The sequence below is a fragment of the Puntigrus tetrazona genome, unplaced genomic scaffold (genome assembly GCF_018831695.1).
Source record: "Puntigrus tetrazona isolate hp1 unplaced genomic scaffold, ASM1883169v1 S000000130, whole genome shotgun sequence".
Lineage (NCBI taxonomy): Eukaryota > Metazoa > Chordata > Actinopteri > Cypriniformes > Cyprinidae > Puntigrus > Puntigrus tetrazona.
Genome location: NW_025047807.1, coordinates 592,096 through 605,148, shown reverse-complemented (window position 1 = coordinate 605,148; position 13,053 = coordinate 592,096). Strand labels below are relative to the sequence as shown.

Genomic DNA, 13,053 nt, shown 5'->3' with positions numbered 1-13,053 from the left:
CCATGCATCCATGGATCCATCTATTCATCATCCATCCATCCATGGATTCATCAATATATCCATCTATGTATCCATGTTTCTGTCTATTCATCCATGCATCTATCCAAGCAACCATCTATGTATCCCTCTATTCATGCTAGCATCTATGTATCCATTTATGTATCCCTCCATCTATTCATTCGTGCATCCATCTATTTATTAATTCATCCGTCCATCCCCTGTGCATCCATCCATCCATCTAGCTTTCTGTCTATTTAATCTCAAACCTACTGAAACTAATACTCAGTGTAACTGAAATTGATAATAATGGTATTATCAAATGTTATAATTTTTAAGACTTTCATCCGTTGGTCCATTCTATACATCCATCCATCTATGTATCCATCCATCCATCCATCATCCATCTATTCATCATCCATCGATATATTCATCTATGTATCCATGTTTCTGTCCATTCATCCATGCAACCATATATGTATCCCTCTATTCATGCTAGCCTCTATGTCTCCATGTTTCCATTCATCCATCCATATATCCTTCTATCCAAGCATCCATCGATATATCCATCCATCCATTTATGCATCCTTCCATCTATTCATTCATGCATCCATCTATTTATTAATTCATCCGTCCACCCATCCATCTAGCTTTTTGTACCCACAACAAAACCAACAACCACAGAACCCAAACCTCAAACTGTAACCCTTAATCAACCACAGCAATCGGCAGAAACTGAGTCAGTGGGACTCCTGTCTTCCAGTAAACCTCTCTGTAAGTGTTTGGACAAGGGTCCCATCTAGTGGTCAGTGGACACATACTGGAATTCAAAAACAACCCCTATCTTCAGGCTTTTATGATCAATAACACACTTTACTTTTTTTTAATATACACTATATTGCCAAACGTATTGGGTCACCAATTTTCTTGAGTGCAAACCTTAATATTTACGCATATAATGATATTCTAGGGAATTGCGTGCTTCTAATTTCACAGCAAAAGTTCGGACAAGACCCTTTTTTATTCTAACTTGACAATGTCTGTGTATGAGGCAAGGTTTAAAAAGAAATGACTGATCGAGTCTTGACTCATCCGCAAAGAGCAAAAAGTCATAATCCCAGCTAAAACACCTTTAGTGTGACTTTAAATGCAGTCCTTGAGCCAAAAACTCATCAACAAGCACCAACGACTTGTACATTCACTGTATGGACAAAAGTATTGGAACCCTTCTTTGGCACTTCCAAAGATGGTAAAAGAAAAAGCGCTTACTAATTGCATTTCCATCTCTTCTGCGTATTTTTGGAAGTGTCTAAAATTACTGCATCCGTATGTGCAAGTCATCGGTGCTTGGTGATGAGTTTTTGGCTCAAGAACTGCATTTAAAGTCAGCTGGGATCAGGAGTCGGCTTTATGCAGGCCAGCCAAGTTCTTTCACGCCGACTCAGTCAATCATTTCTTTTTAAACCTTGCCGCTTGTACACAGAGGCGTCGTCATGTCAGAATAGAAACGGGTCCAGTTGCTATAAATTTAGAAGCGCACAATTCCCTAGAATATCATTACATGCATAAATATTAGGATTTGCACTTACGGAAATGACATACAGTAACATCATGGCACTTATCTGGATCGTTTTCAGCGTAAAACAATTTTATCTGTGCATTGATGTATTGTCTACCAAACATAGATGCATAGATGCATAGTTACCATTATCTTTACCTTCTATATATTTTCCAACGCTATTAACTCTAAGTTCCTTGTCCAGCATAATCACAGATAACCAAGCAGCCGCTTCAGTTCTTCATCACACCATGAGAGGGCGGTCAACACTCAAAAACATGTGTTTATACAAGAATATGTAAAACTTTTCTTTTTTTTCACATCTGTGCTGAGTCACAGTAAACCAACAGATTTTGCAGCATTCACCCTTGAAACTAACGCTTGAGCTTTCGCCGTTGCTGTCGTACGGGTAGAGAGCAGCACGATAGAGGATACACCAGACGCCATGTCTAACGTTTCAGCAGTGATCCCGACCACCCGTCACCTAATCGAGTTAAGCTGAAGACATGCATGAGCGGAAAGCATGTTTTGGCAGTAAGGAAGAGTAATGGATGTGATAAACGGCGGATGCAAATAGTTGTTCTGTGAGGCCTGGGATCTTGAAGACAGGCCTGCGTCCGTCTCGTCTCGGCTTTAATGCGTGTGATGAGATCTCCTTCAATCCACTCTCTATATTCTTTACCATTTTTCATGAGTTGAGAAGAATAGTTGAGGTCTTTATAAACGTACACGCAGGCCTCTCCCTAAATGCAGAGACAGATTCGTGACAGCAGGTATCCTGTATGAATGGGATGCTATGTACGTGAAGGAGACGATTTGAATAAATGCAAATTAATGTCTAGTAAGTACTATGATCTGCCTGGGGGACATAATGATGCAAATGCGCGTGGTTTCACCTGCGATGTATGCAAGCGTGATAAAATCAGCTACACTGAGAGGAATCGGTCCATGGCTCGCGAAAACGCAAGAACACAAATGGAAAAGATTTGGGTTTGGAGGTAGAGGAGAGACTATGAAAATAAGAAAATAGAGCCAGGTCCCGAATGACAGAGAATTTGCTCGAAACAGGTTATGAACGAACGGGCCTTCCGGTAACATTAGCCGCTCACACGAGCACGTTATTTATACATTATACATTATATTTGAGTTAAAAATGGAATGTTAGTAAAACATTCTTAGAAGATTTTTTTTTTTTGCCAAATTGTCAAGTGAATAGGAAGGAAGGCTATTACTATGAGTGCCTTTAAGGAAAGTGTTAGCTTTTATATTAATTTATTTATCTTTTTCCAAAATAATTTCTTGAAGGAAACGTTATCAAAGCATATTTCGGGGACTTAACTCCAACCGCGGTAGCTAACTAGGAGGAAAAGTAAAGACAGGAATTTGCTTAAAGCTTAATCCTGATATTTATTGGAAAGTTTTATGTCCATAAATGTAAATATACTAACTGTAAACAAGAACTGCAGTAGTATTTAAATACAATTTCTACATATGTTAACAAGAAAGCTATAAAAACGTCGAGAATTTGTGCTATTTTTAAGATTTCACTTTTAATCTTTATTCATGTGCCCCTTTTTTATTTTTTATTTTTAAATGTGTATATTTATTAATTTATTTTTGTACATATCTTTAATAATTTGTCATTATATAATAATAAAAAAAAGTAAAATTCTCTCTCTCTCTCTCTCTCTCTCTCTCTCTATATATATATATGTACATACGTTCTGTTTCTGTTGTTTTCTTTTGTTCTGTTTTGTTCGGTTTTGTTTGTTCTGTTTCTTTTGTTTTGCAATATTTTGTGTCTATTACTGCAATAAAAAAAAATAGCGCATTAAAAATGCTAACAAGTAGGGTCGTAATTAATCTGCTGTGATTATAAATGTTAGACAGCTATTTAGACAGCTAAGTAAACGTGGACATGGGTGGCCGCGGCGGGCGCGCGCCTGACAGATCCACGCACAGAGTGGGCGGGGCTCTCGTGCCATGACAACCTCGGAGTGACTCGCGCGCGCCCGAACCGAGGGGGGCAATAAGAGCGCGGTCTCGGACGTCACAACGCGCTCCCCGGGGGAGGAGGGTTAGGAACCGAGCGCGCAACTAATAACAGATTATCCGCTGTCCGTCGATGCGGCGCGACTCGTCTGTGCGTGCGTGCGCGTGCGAGCGTGTGTTCGAGTTGCGCGCAACAACAAAAGCGCAGCGAAGAGAAGCGGCCACATCCTCCCGTGGGCACGAGGAAGAGCAGCGATGAAGCACTTGTGCGGCAATCTGACGTTCTGGGTAAGTTCTCGTCAACTCTGGCACGGTGAAAACGGCGGGTTTCGGGCGCGTTCAGCAGCTCGCGAACGCTCCGTTAAACTACGTCGGTGACGCGGTGTAACGATCAATGCGTAACGAGTGTAACGCCCTGGTTATAAACGTCTGATCTTGGCTGGCGTTACTGTGACTCGATGAACGCAATTACGAATCTGCTGAAAGCGTGGTTTTGAACAGGTTTTCTTGAGTTAAAAAAACTCATTTGAACTTAGTTTTGCCAACATTTATTTATTTATTGGAACTATTTTTTTATCTTACAAGAGAGAAATTAAGTAATTGACGGCTCAAAGGCGTCCAAGAACGTCCTTTCAATCTTTACCAACGTTCTCGAAACGTTAGAACATTATTCATGGAATGTTTCCCCGAAACTTTTTGGTTGGTTTACTTTTTTAAACATTTCATAAACTTTAATGTTTTCATCTATTTAATGGAAGTATTGTTTTAAAGTAAAAATCTTACAAGAGAGAAATTAAGTAATTGACAGCTCAAAGTTTTCCAAGGAACGTTGAAACAACGTCCGTTCAATGTTTAACAACGTTCTCGAAACGTTAGAACATTATTCATGGAATGTTTCCCCCGAAACATTTGAGTTAGTTTACTTTTTTAAACATTTCAGAAACATCGTTTTCCTAACGTTCACGTAACCAAGACGAGAAAAAGCATAAATCTTGCAGCAGAAAACGTTTCAAAAGAATGTTTTTTTCTCTAAGTATGTACATGATGTTTTTGTGAGAATGTTTTTAAAGACCAGGTGTCTTTTTTTTGAGCATCGCCGGTAGAACGTGAATAACTTTGAGAGAATGTTGTCGGAATGTTTTGAGAACGTTGCCTGTTAGTTGCGTTATCATCCGCCGTGTCGCAACATGAAAAGCAAGTCATTATGATGAATCATTTTTTTAGAACTGAATCATTTTAATGAACTGGTTCGCAGCATTGCTTGTGAGTTACAAGTTTGGGGGGAAAAAATAAAATAAAATGAATAAATAAACTGAATTAGTATCAAGTTGACTTTAACGCTTTAACAGACAAATTACAGATAAAACATGAAAACAAGTCTTTGTAAATGAATCATAAAGTTATCATAGCAGTAATATTAAGGTTTAAAATGCCTGAAACTTTGTATTTAGACATTTTAATACATAATAATAATTTGCATGATAGGCCTATGTGTCTGCAAATAACGAGTAAAGCTGCATTCTGGGAACCAAGCGATCGCAAACGAGCAGTGAATCGGTCTTTTGAATCAAAAGAAGCGATTCAACGGAATGAATCGTCGCGTGCTGCAACCTCGTTCGACGCTAAAAGCGTGTTTTTCTCCGCGTGGCGTGACGTGTTGTTCACCTCTCATGTCTGTTTATCTGGGGTCGGGCCTCGTCGCAGCTTCTGGAGAGAACTTTCTGTTGTTTACGAGGTTATCGGAGGTAATGGCGTCCGTGTGCGTGGCCTAGTTAGCCGGACAGACACAGCGAAGGCTTATTCTCGGGGTCATTAGGCTCTCAGAGGGGCCCGTGCAGTCAGTCGGCGTTACAGACGATAAACGCTATGTAGGTTAAGAAGAAACGCGAAGGGAAACGTCAGTCACAGAGTGCGGGGTCAAAACAGGATAGGCAAGTGCAGAAATCATGTGCTTGTCCTTACAGCAACCTAATATGAGATTAAAAGTCATGTCATATATTCAGTTTCAATAGACCTGAAACGAGCCAATAGAAAAAAAAGAAATGTTTTCTTGAAGTTTTCTAATTATGTATTATTTAGTATATATATATATATATATATATATATATATATATATATATATATATATATGTATGTTTGACAACTCTCTATCAAACTGCAGTTGGCTATATATATTATATACACACACACACACATATTAATATACAAAAATGTATTTTTAATCTGATTAATCGTGAATCATTGTTTAACAGCGCTACATTTAATATTAAGATCTATTAATATAGATATTAAAATTCTATAAAATAAAAATGAAAAGAGTATTATTTATTTATCATGAAACTTATGAAATATATATATATATAAATTTCAAAAAAGCAATTTAATAACATTTACTTACGTTTAAACATTTCTTATATATATGTGTGTATATATATATATATATATATATATATATATATGTATATGTTTATGTATATTTATAATTATAACAACAAAGCAATATTTAGCTTAAAATTTACTTTTTTTACTGTACAAATACAATTTTAGTTGCCAAACATTCAGTGCATCTCTACTTTAATTAGTAATATTAAGACATTTGCTTGAATTCTTGTATATATAATGCTCTGAAAATGAAGTACGTTTAATACACAAATGATTTCTTGCAAATGCATTGCATGTAAAAAAAGAAATGAATTAAAGCACATTTTTAAAGCTTATAAAATGAATTGTTACACATTTAGAAAGTTCATATAAACACAGGACGTTTGCAGATATCGCAATGCATTTTAATGAAATATTAATGAAATTACATAATGCGTTGCATAAAAGCTGTAGAGAGAACAGTGTGAAAAAAAAATGCATATATCTATATTTTGCATAAAAATCCAATATGTTTTATGCCCATCTGATCTCTCGAATCATCATCGTCATGTCTCAAGAATCAGTTTCCTGTGGCGAAAACCAACTGGACAGACAGAGGAAGCTCGAGGCTTGTGAAACCATTCTGCATTTACTGTAACGTAACAGAAAATAGCTCTGTAACTTCAGTTTAATATTCTCATTAAGTCATACTGAGTTTCAGGTTTCCAGGTTTTTAAGATCAAGCCAGCGCAACATTCAACGCACACGCAGTTTTCATAAGCTATTTGGTCTCAGTATATTATAGATATATTCACTCTTTTATTGCCGTTAACCCCGTGATGCAGTGATTAGATCCTGCATCCTCGGCACGCAGTCATATAAGACGCTTTCGTGCTTTTTAGCAGCTCTTTTGAATCCTGTGTTTTAGACTGTATAGACCGAGACGCCGCTGTCTGGCTGCATTCAGCTCGTTTCATTGTGCTCGCTCAGGTCACGTAAGGTAACGGCACGCTCTCTCTGCATCGACATTTCTCCCCCGCTCCTTCTTCATCTCCGCTTCTCCCGCTCGCTCCACATCCCGCGTCCTCGAACGCCCTCGAACGCCTTCATTGGTCGCGGCCGCCATCGCAGAAGAGCGTTGAAGACGAACTTGTGCTGTCGTGGTGAAAGATGCTGTTTTCTGGCGGAGATAGTCGTTGCGATGCGGGAAAGTGTTTCCAGGATGCGTCGGCTGGAAGCGATGAAAACTACGGCTCGGTGGAAATCAATCTCAGCCGATCAGGAGACGAGCTGGAATTTATTGTATATATTAAAGATATTTTAGTTTTAGAAATTGTACAAAAATATAGTGTATAACATATTTTTATTTAGAAAAAATGATTCATTTACTATTTATTGCATTTTATTAGTGCTGTCAAATTATTAATCATGATTAATCGCATCCAGAGTAAACGTTGTGTATTTATTATGTATATATAAATACAAATACACGCATGAATATGTTAAAGCAATTTGTTTATATATTAAATATATTTATATATATTATAAAATTAAAATATAAATGTATAAACGTAAAATATTTTCAAAATATACACTGATATAAATTATATATATTTATATTAAATTATATATATATATATATAATTTATATTATATATATATATAATATAAATATTAAATTATATGATATATGATATTAAATTATATATATATATATATATATATAATTTATATCAGTATATATTTTGAAAATATTATATATAATATAATATATAATTTGTAATAAATAATGTAAGCAAAAACTTTTACTTTGAATCTGATTAATCATGATTGACAGCTCTAAACTTTATATAAAGATATTATATAAAATGTAGAGCTGTCAAACGATGAATCATGGTTCATTTTTATTTAAATATTTATTAAAATTCAATATAATACTGTTTTAAAAACAGTGGCGTCATAACGTGCACGGTTTTAAAAATGAATATTCATTGTGAGACTTCAATGAAGTTATTTAAATGATGGGTATTTTTTTATATGTAAGCGAGCGTTAAAAGAAATGAGAAAGAACTGATATGATCCAAGGATATCTATCAGCCCATGTGTTCATGTAAACCTCTCCAGTACAATTTTGAAAAGAAACCGATGCCATTTACTGAGATAAAACGTTACCCAGCTTTGTAACTGTTTCGTGGTATCATATGTCATTTATGGCATTGATTTCACGTTTCATATTTAGGTGAAATCCGTAAACAAGCGGCTGGAGAAAAGCAATGAACTGAACTGGGATCAGCGGGAGTTACTTGTAGCATGTCCCAATTTCAAATGAGCACAAAGTATTTAATCCACGGGGGATTACCTCCGAATCGTTAATACCGAGTGTTACTATAACGAGAGCTAAAGCAATTACTGGCGTGTGTGAAACGTCAGGTAAGGTCACTTAGGTCTGCTCCGGTTCAGATCCGTCACCTCTTTCGACCCCCGCGTCGGCGACCTACTGGATTTTGCCAGGATTGTCTCGTTGCGACTGGCATCGGTTTCGTCGCTTTCGCCCCCCGGATATATATTTCACGTCTGCTTGAATTAATCCCTATTAGCGGCGCGGCCGATTCAGGAAAACGCCTAAATTATGCCACTAAGCATGCGCTTTCACGGGCATTGATGGTTTTCTGCGATTTAAAAAAGTAGCGCAGACGCAAAACGGACGGGTTTGGAGAAATGCGGCGTTGCATCGCTTGTGAATGGGTGCCGTCGGAATAAAAAAACGCGGCGATAATCGACGCCTCTCGAGGCAGCCGGTCGATGTCTTGAGAAGACAAAAGCTGCATGGTTTGTGAAACAAAAAAAATAATTTTTGTACTGAAATACAGTCTAAAAACCGTAATAACGGTGAAAAAGTGGTCTGGACTGAATCAAGAGAGAAATCTTACAGCATTTTCAGAGTTATTGCGGCTCATGCACTTTAGCGATGGATTTGTTTTTCGTACAAACACACAGCTTTTGGTTTCACAAGACATTACCTGATTGGCTTTTATGTTAGCAGTTGCATGTAATGTCATTCTGACGGCACCCATTCACTGCTTGAGACAAAATCTGATGAAGAAACAAACTCATCTACTATTCTACTTTTATACAAGAAATAGAAATTAAACCGTGTGTAGGTGTTCAGATACATAGAATTGTTTTGATAGTAGCCCTTTTTTTAAATTTCTGTAGTATTACATATAAATCTGTATCAGGTTTTGAACTTTTGCATTTTTTGTATGTATTCTGTGCCAAAATAATAATAAATAATCCACTTTATCCTTCATGAAAAATGAACCGTATTTGTTGGAAACAGGTCGTAAGTTCTGATCATAATTTTAGATATTTTATTTAATATAAATAATAAGGATGATTTAATTGTATAAGTAATATAAAATGCATATTAAAAGATTTATTTTAGATATTAAAATTCTGTGTTGTATGAAGAAATGACCAAAAAAAAGAATGAAAATGAAAAAACATAGCAGCGTTGTTCTGTGAGCGCTGGTATAAACACAAATCTAGTTCAGCTTTAATCTTTTTAAGCTCTTCGTGTGCAAATATTATCGAAACCATTCCAGAAAGTCAGAAACATCTGCATTCAGCTCTAACTCTTCACAGTCTCTTGACCCAAACTCGCCACCGCTCACTTTCCAGGGAAGTAAAACTTGGTTTAGTAACTTGCAGCGACATGTAGCAACACGCACGACGGCTTTAGGTCGAGCAAAGCAGAACGAGGCAGTTCGTTACAAGCCAGCGTTGCCCTTGCACTGAAAAAAAAGCCACTAATTACGGCTTAAAGTTGATTTTCGATGTCCTTAATGATGCGTTTTAATGCACGTGTCAATTATTGAGTTGTAACAAGGCCGCAAATGACCACATAATGGGCTCTTTAACAATGGAAATGGGAAAACCGGCGTCTATAAATAAGTCTTTTGGGTTTCTCTTCCTCATCGTAGCCCTGTGAAATCCCCCTCGTGTGGGTTTGCTCGCCATCCTGGTCAAACGATAGCTTGGGAAGGAGATACAGTGCTCCTCGCTACGAAAGGAAAGCAAAAGTCGGTGCTCGCGTCCCATTTTGTGTCACGTCCGAATCCGAAAGCACGTTTAGATCAGTCCGAACCTGATCCCCGAGCGTGTTTGATGCTCTCTATGAACGATCGCGTCGGTCCAGTCGTATGCGTATGTAGCATTAAAGCAGATCTCGCGCTTTAATTCATCTCTGTGGGCGAACTTGGCTAAACCAACGTGGGTTGGCTTTTTAACGGCTGATGAAAGAGCTCGATGTTTAAGAGTTTTGCAGCTGTGCTTCGTCCGGGTCTGACCCGTGAAGCCGTTAAAGGCACGAGTTCATTGTTAACCGTGCTTCCTCCCTCAACACTATGACTTTGCGACGTCGCGACCTCCTCATATGAAGAGTGTGTCCTGACGGGGCTTGGCTGGGCGGTCTGAACGTGCGGGACGGGCTTTCTAAGAATCGCTCTGAGGATTGGAAATGTGGGTCGGATACTCGAGGTGTCTGTCCTGGGCTGACTTCAGCGATTAAGCTCATGAAAGAGGTCATTCTACATCTTTATAGCATTCATTCGCTCGATCCTTAAGCCCACTTGTAGTATTAAAGTATCAAGGCTTTATGAACCTTATCCATTCATAATTAGGTTTTACATTAACATTTGACATAACTTTGAGAATTAGAAAGTTTTGCTATTGTAATGTGTTCATTGTGTGTGTGTGTGTGTGCTGGTTTTTGTGCTTTACAGGGGCACACATTTGTCTTTGAGGTTTTACAATTTAAAGGTGGTTTATGAGGACACTACTTATGTCCCCGTAATTCAAAAGGCTTGCTTAAAGTACTAAGTGGTGTTTTTTTGAAAGCCTATAGTTGATTTAGCTGTTGGGTTGGAGTACAGTATAAAAACCATCCTCATAAACCACAAACACCAACATGTGTGTGTGTGTGTGTGTGTGCCAGCATTCGATAAGGCGATAGATATATCACGATACTGAATATGCGTGGTATTGTTATCGCGAGCACTTCGAAACGCCTAAAAATGTTTCTTATTGCAAATCATTCAGGATTTCGAACGTATTAGTTAAGTAATTAGTTAACAAACTCCCAATGAAAAATTCTAAACGTTCATTAATCTTAGGTAATTCAAATATTAAAATATTATAAACTGTGTATAATAAATAGTTAAAAAAAAACTAAACTTAATGCTTCAGTATTTTTTTAACAAATTCAAATAATATTTCTTTTAAATGAATAATTAATCGCATTAATCGAAACATGAAAATTTGAAGTATATATATATATATATATATATATATATATATATATATATATATATATATATATATATGTGTCAGCTTCCTTTTAGATTTTTTTGTTTTCAAGTAATTGTGCGATATTAATCAGAACATGTGTGAAAGGAAATGAAAGGCGCCTCTAGTGTTGCAGTAATATGTACTTATTGTTACGTATTTCGTTTCTCGCTAAAAAGAGCAAACAGTTACTGTCACGCTCTGTGCAGGAAAAAACAACAGTTCAGCAGCCTTTACTTTAATCCAAACAAGGGGAACATACACAGGAACGAGAAGAGACACACGATCATAACATAGCAGAGCCAACAAACAGGAACAGAAAGGACGGGGAGCAAAACAGTAATAAAACCATCAAATCATAATAACAAGAAGAATGAGAGTAAACGGTACAGAAAGAGCACACACGACGATAAATGAAATGAAATAAGCTGTATTTTCCTCTAACTGGCAACCCGGGGTGCTGGAACACTATTGGTTGACCTGGCGGTGGGCGGGGTTTCACGGACCGAAACAAACACAGACATTCCGGCTATGTATGTTAACTCAGCATGTTTCTTAAATATTACATGATGGTATTTTTATGCTTCGGTACAGAGTTTGTAATATATGCACGAATGATAATAGATTGCTGATTTTAAGATATCACTTCCTCTGCCACTGCAGAAGTTTATCTCCGTCCTGATATCCTAATGTTTTCTAGCTGCTCCTCTGTCCATCTGCGTCCCATTACTGCGCTCCGGACTCTCAGTGTGTGTTTGTGTGAGCCCGCCGAGGCCCTGCAGGACGAGGGCAGCTGCCCCGTGGTCCCGTCATACCGGATAAAACGAGCAAAAACCCAACAAACACCTTTCCCTCGACAGCGCGGGAAAATAAACGCACGCGAGATATGCTCGTGCAACGAGGGAAAATCATTAAAAGAACTGAATAGTTTCTGATTTGGCCACTTTCGATATGAATGCACCTTTCAGTGAATAATTCGACCGGCTTTCTGCGGGTTTTCCCGTTAAACCTGAGGGACGTAACGACGCCGGTAATCTCCAGCAACAAAGAGCAGCTTTGAAGTGCTCCATCAAGAACTTCTGGTCTTATTAGCCTGGAGAGGAATGAGACAGCGTCTGGGAAAGACGTCTCCAGTGCATTCTTGTGCAAATTAATGCATTTTTGTTACAAATGACAAAACGATAGGCTGGTTGCACAATTCTTAGTGTCATTGGAGCATTTAAATACTTTTCTATTTTGTACATTTTAGTAATTTTGTCATTTTTAAGTGTTTTTATTATAGTTTTAGTACTATTATAACATATATTTTCATTTATATTAAAACAAAAAAAGTTTTATTTTCAATTTGCGTTTAGCCTACAATAACCCTAAAGTCTCAAAAATGCGTTGATTAAAACAAAAAAGTTTTATTAGCTGCGCTTAGCGTAAATAAATGTTGCGTTTGCTTTCGAGCTTTGTCTCGTGTAGAAAATCGTAAAGCCCCAGGGCACGACATCTTTACATTCGTCTGCATCATTTATGTAATACACGGTGAATAGTGAACGCTTCTGACTGTCATAGAGTCTTTGAGATTGCGTCTTGTTTGTAGAGTAAGAGTAATGGAGCGGTTCACGACTGATCTTCACCCAATAACAAACACAAGGGCCCAGTGATTTACTACGTTTATTCAAACACAGCATATGCGTCCGCTGAAACCATTTACTGCCCTTCTCTGCAGGCCAAAATATCACCATAGTGTTTCCTCCTGACGTGCCTGAGACCGTTTATCAGTGAGGTGTTTCCTCTGAGTTCAGCTTTAG

At 37.6% G+C, this 13,053-nt stretch overlaps 1 protein-coding gene across 7 annotated transcripts in view; it reads left to right on the top strand.

The window, feature by feature from the left end:
• The first annotated feature begins 3,534 nt into the window (after positions 1 to 3,534).
• abcc3 (ATP-binding cassette, sub-family C (CFTR/MRP), member 3) overlaps positions 3,535 to 13,053 on the top strand; it is a 50,618-nt gene continuing 41,099 nt past the window's right edge. For 3 of the 7 annotated variants that reach the window (XM_043230001.1, XM_043230000.1, XM_043229999.1), the window contains exon 1: positions 3,535 to 3,835. In XM_043230001.1, coding sequence (XP_043085936.1) covers positions 3,803 to 3,835 — 33 coding nt within the window. In that variant the 5' untranslated portion in view covers positions 3,535 to 3,802. The remainder of the gene's footprint in view (positions 3,836 to 13,053) is intronic. The other 4 variants (XM_043229997.1, XM_043229995.1, XM_043229996.1 and 1 more) reach the window with 2 other exon arrangements.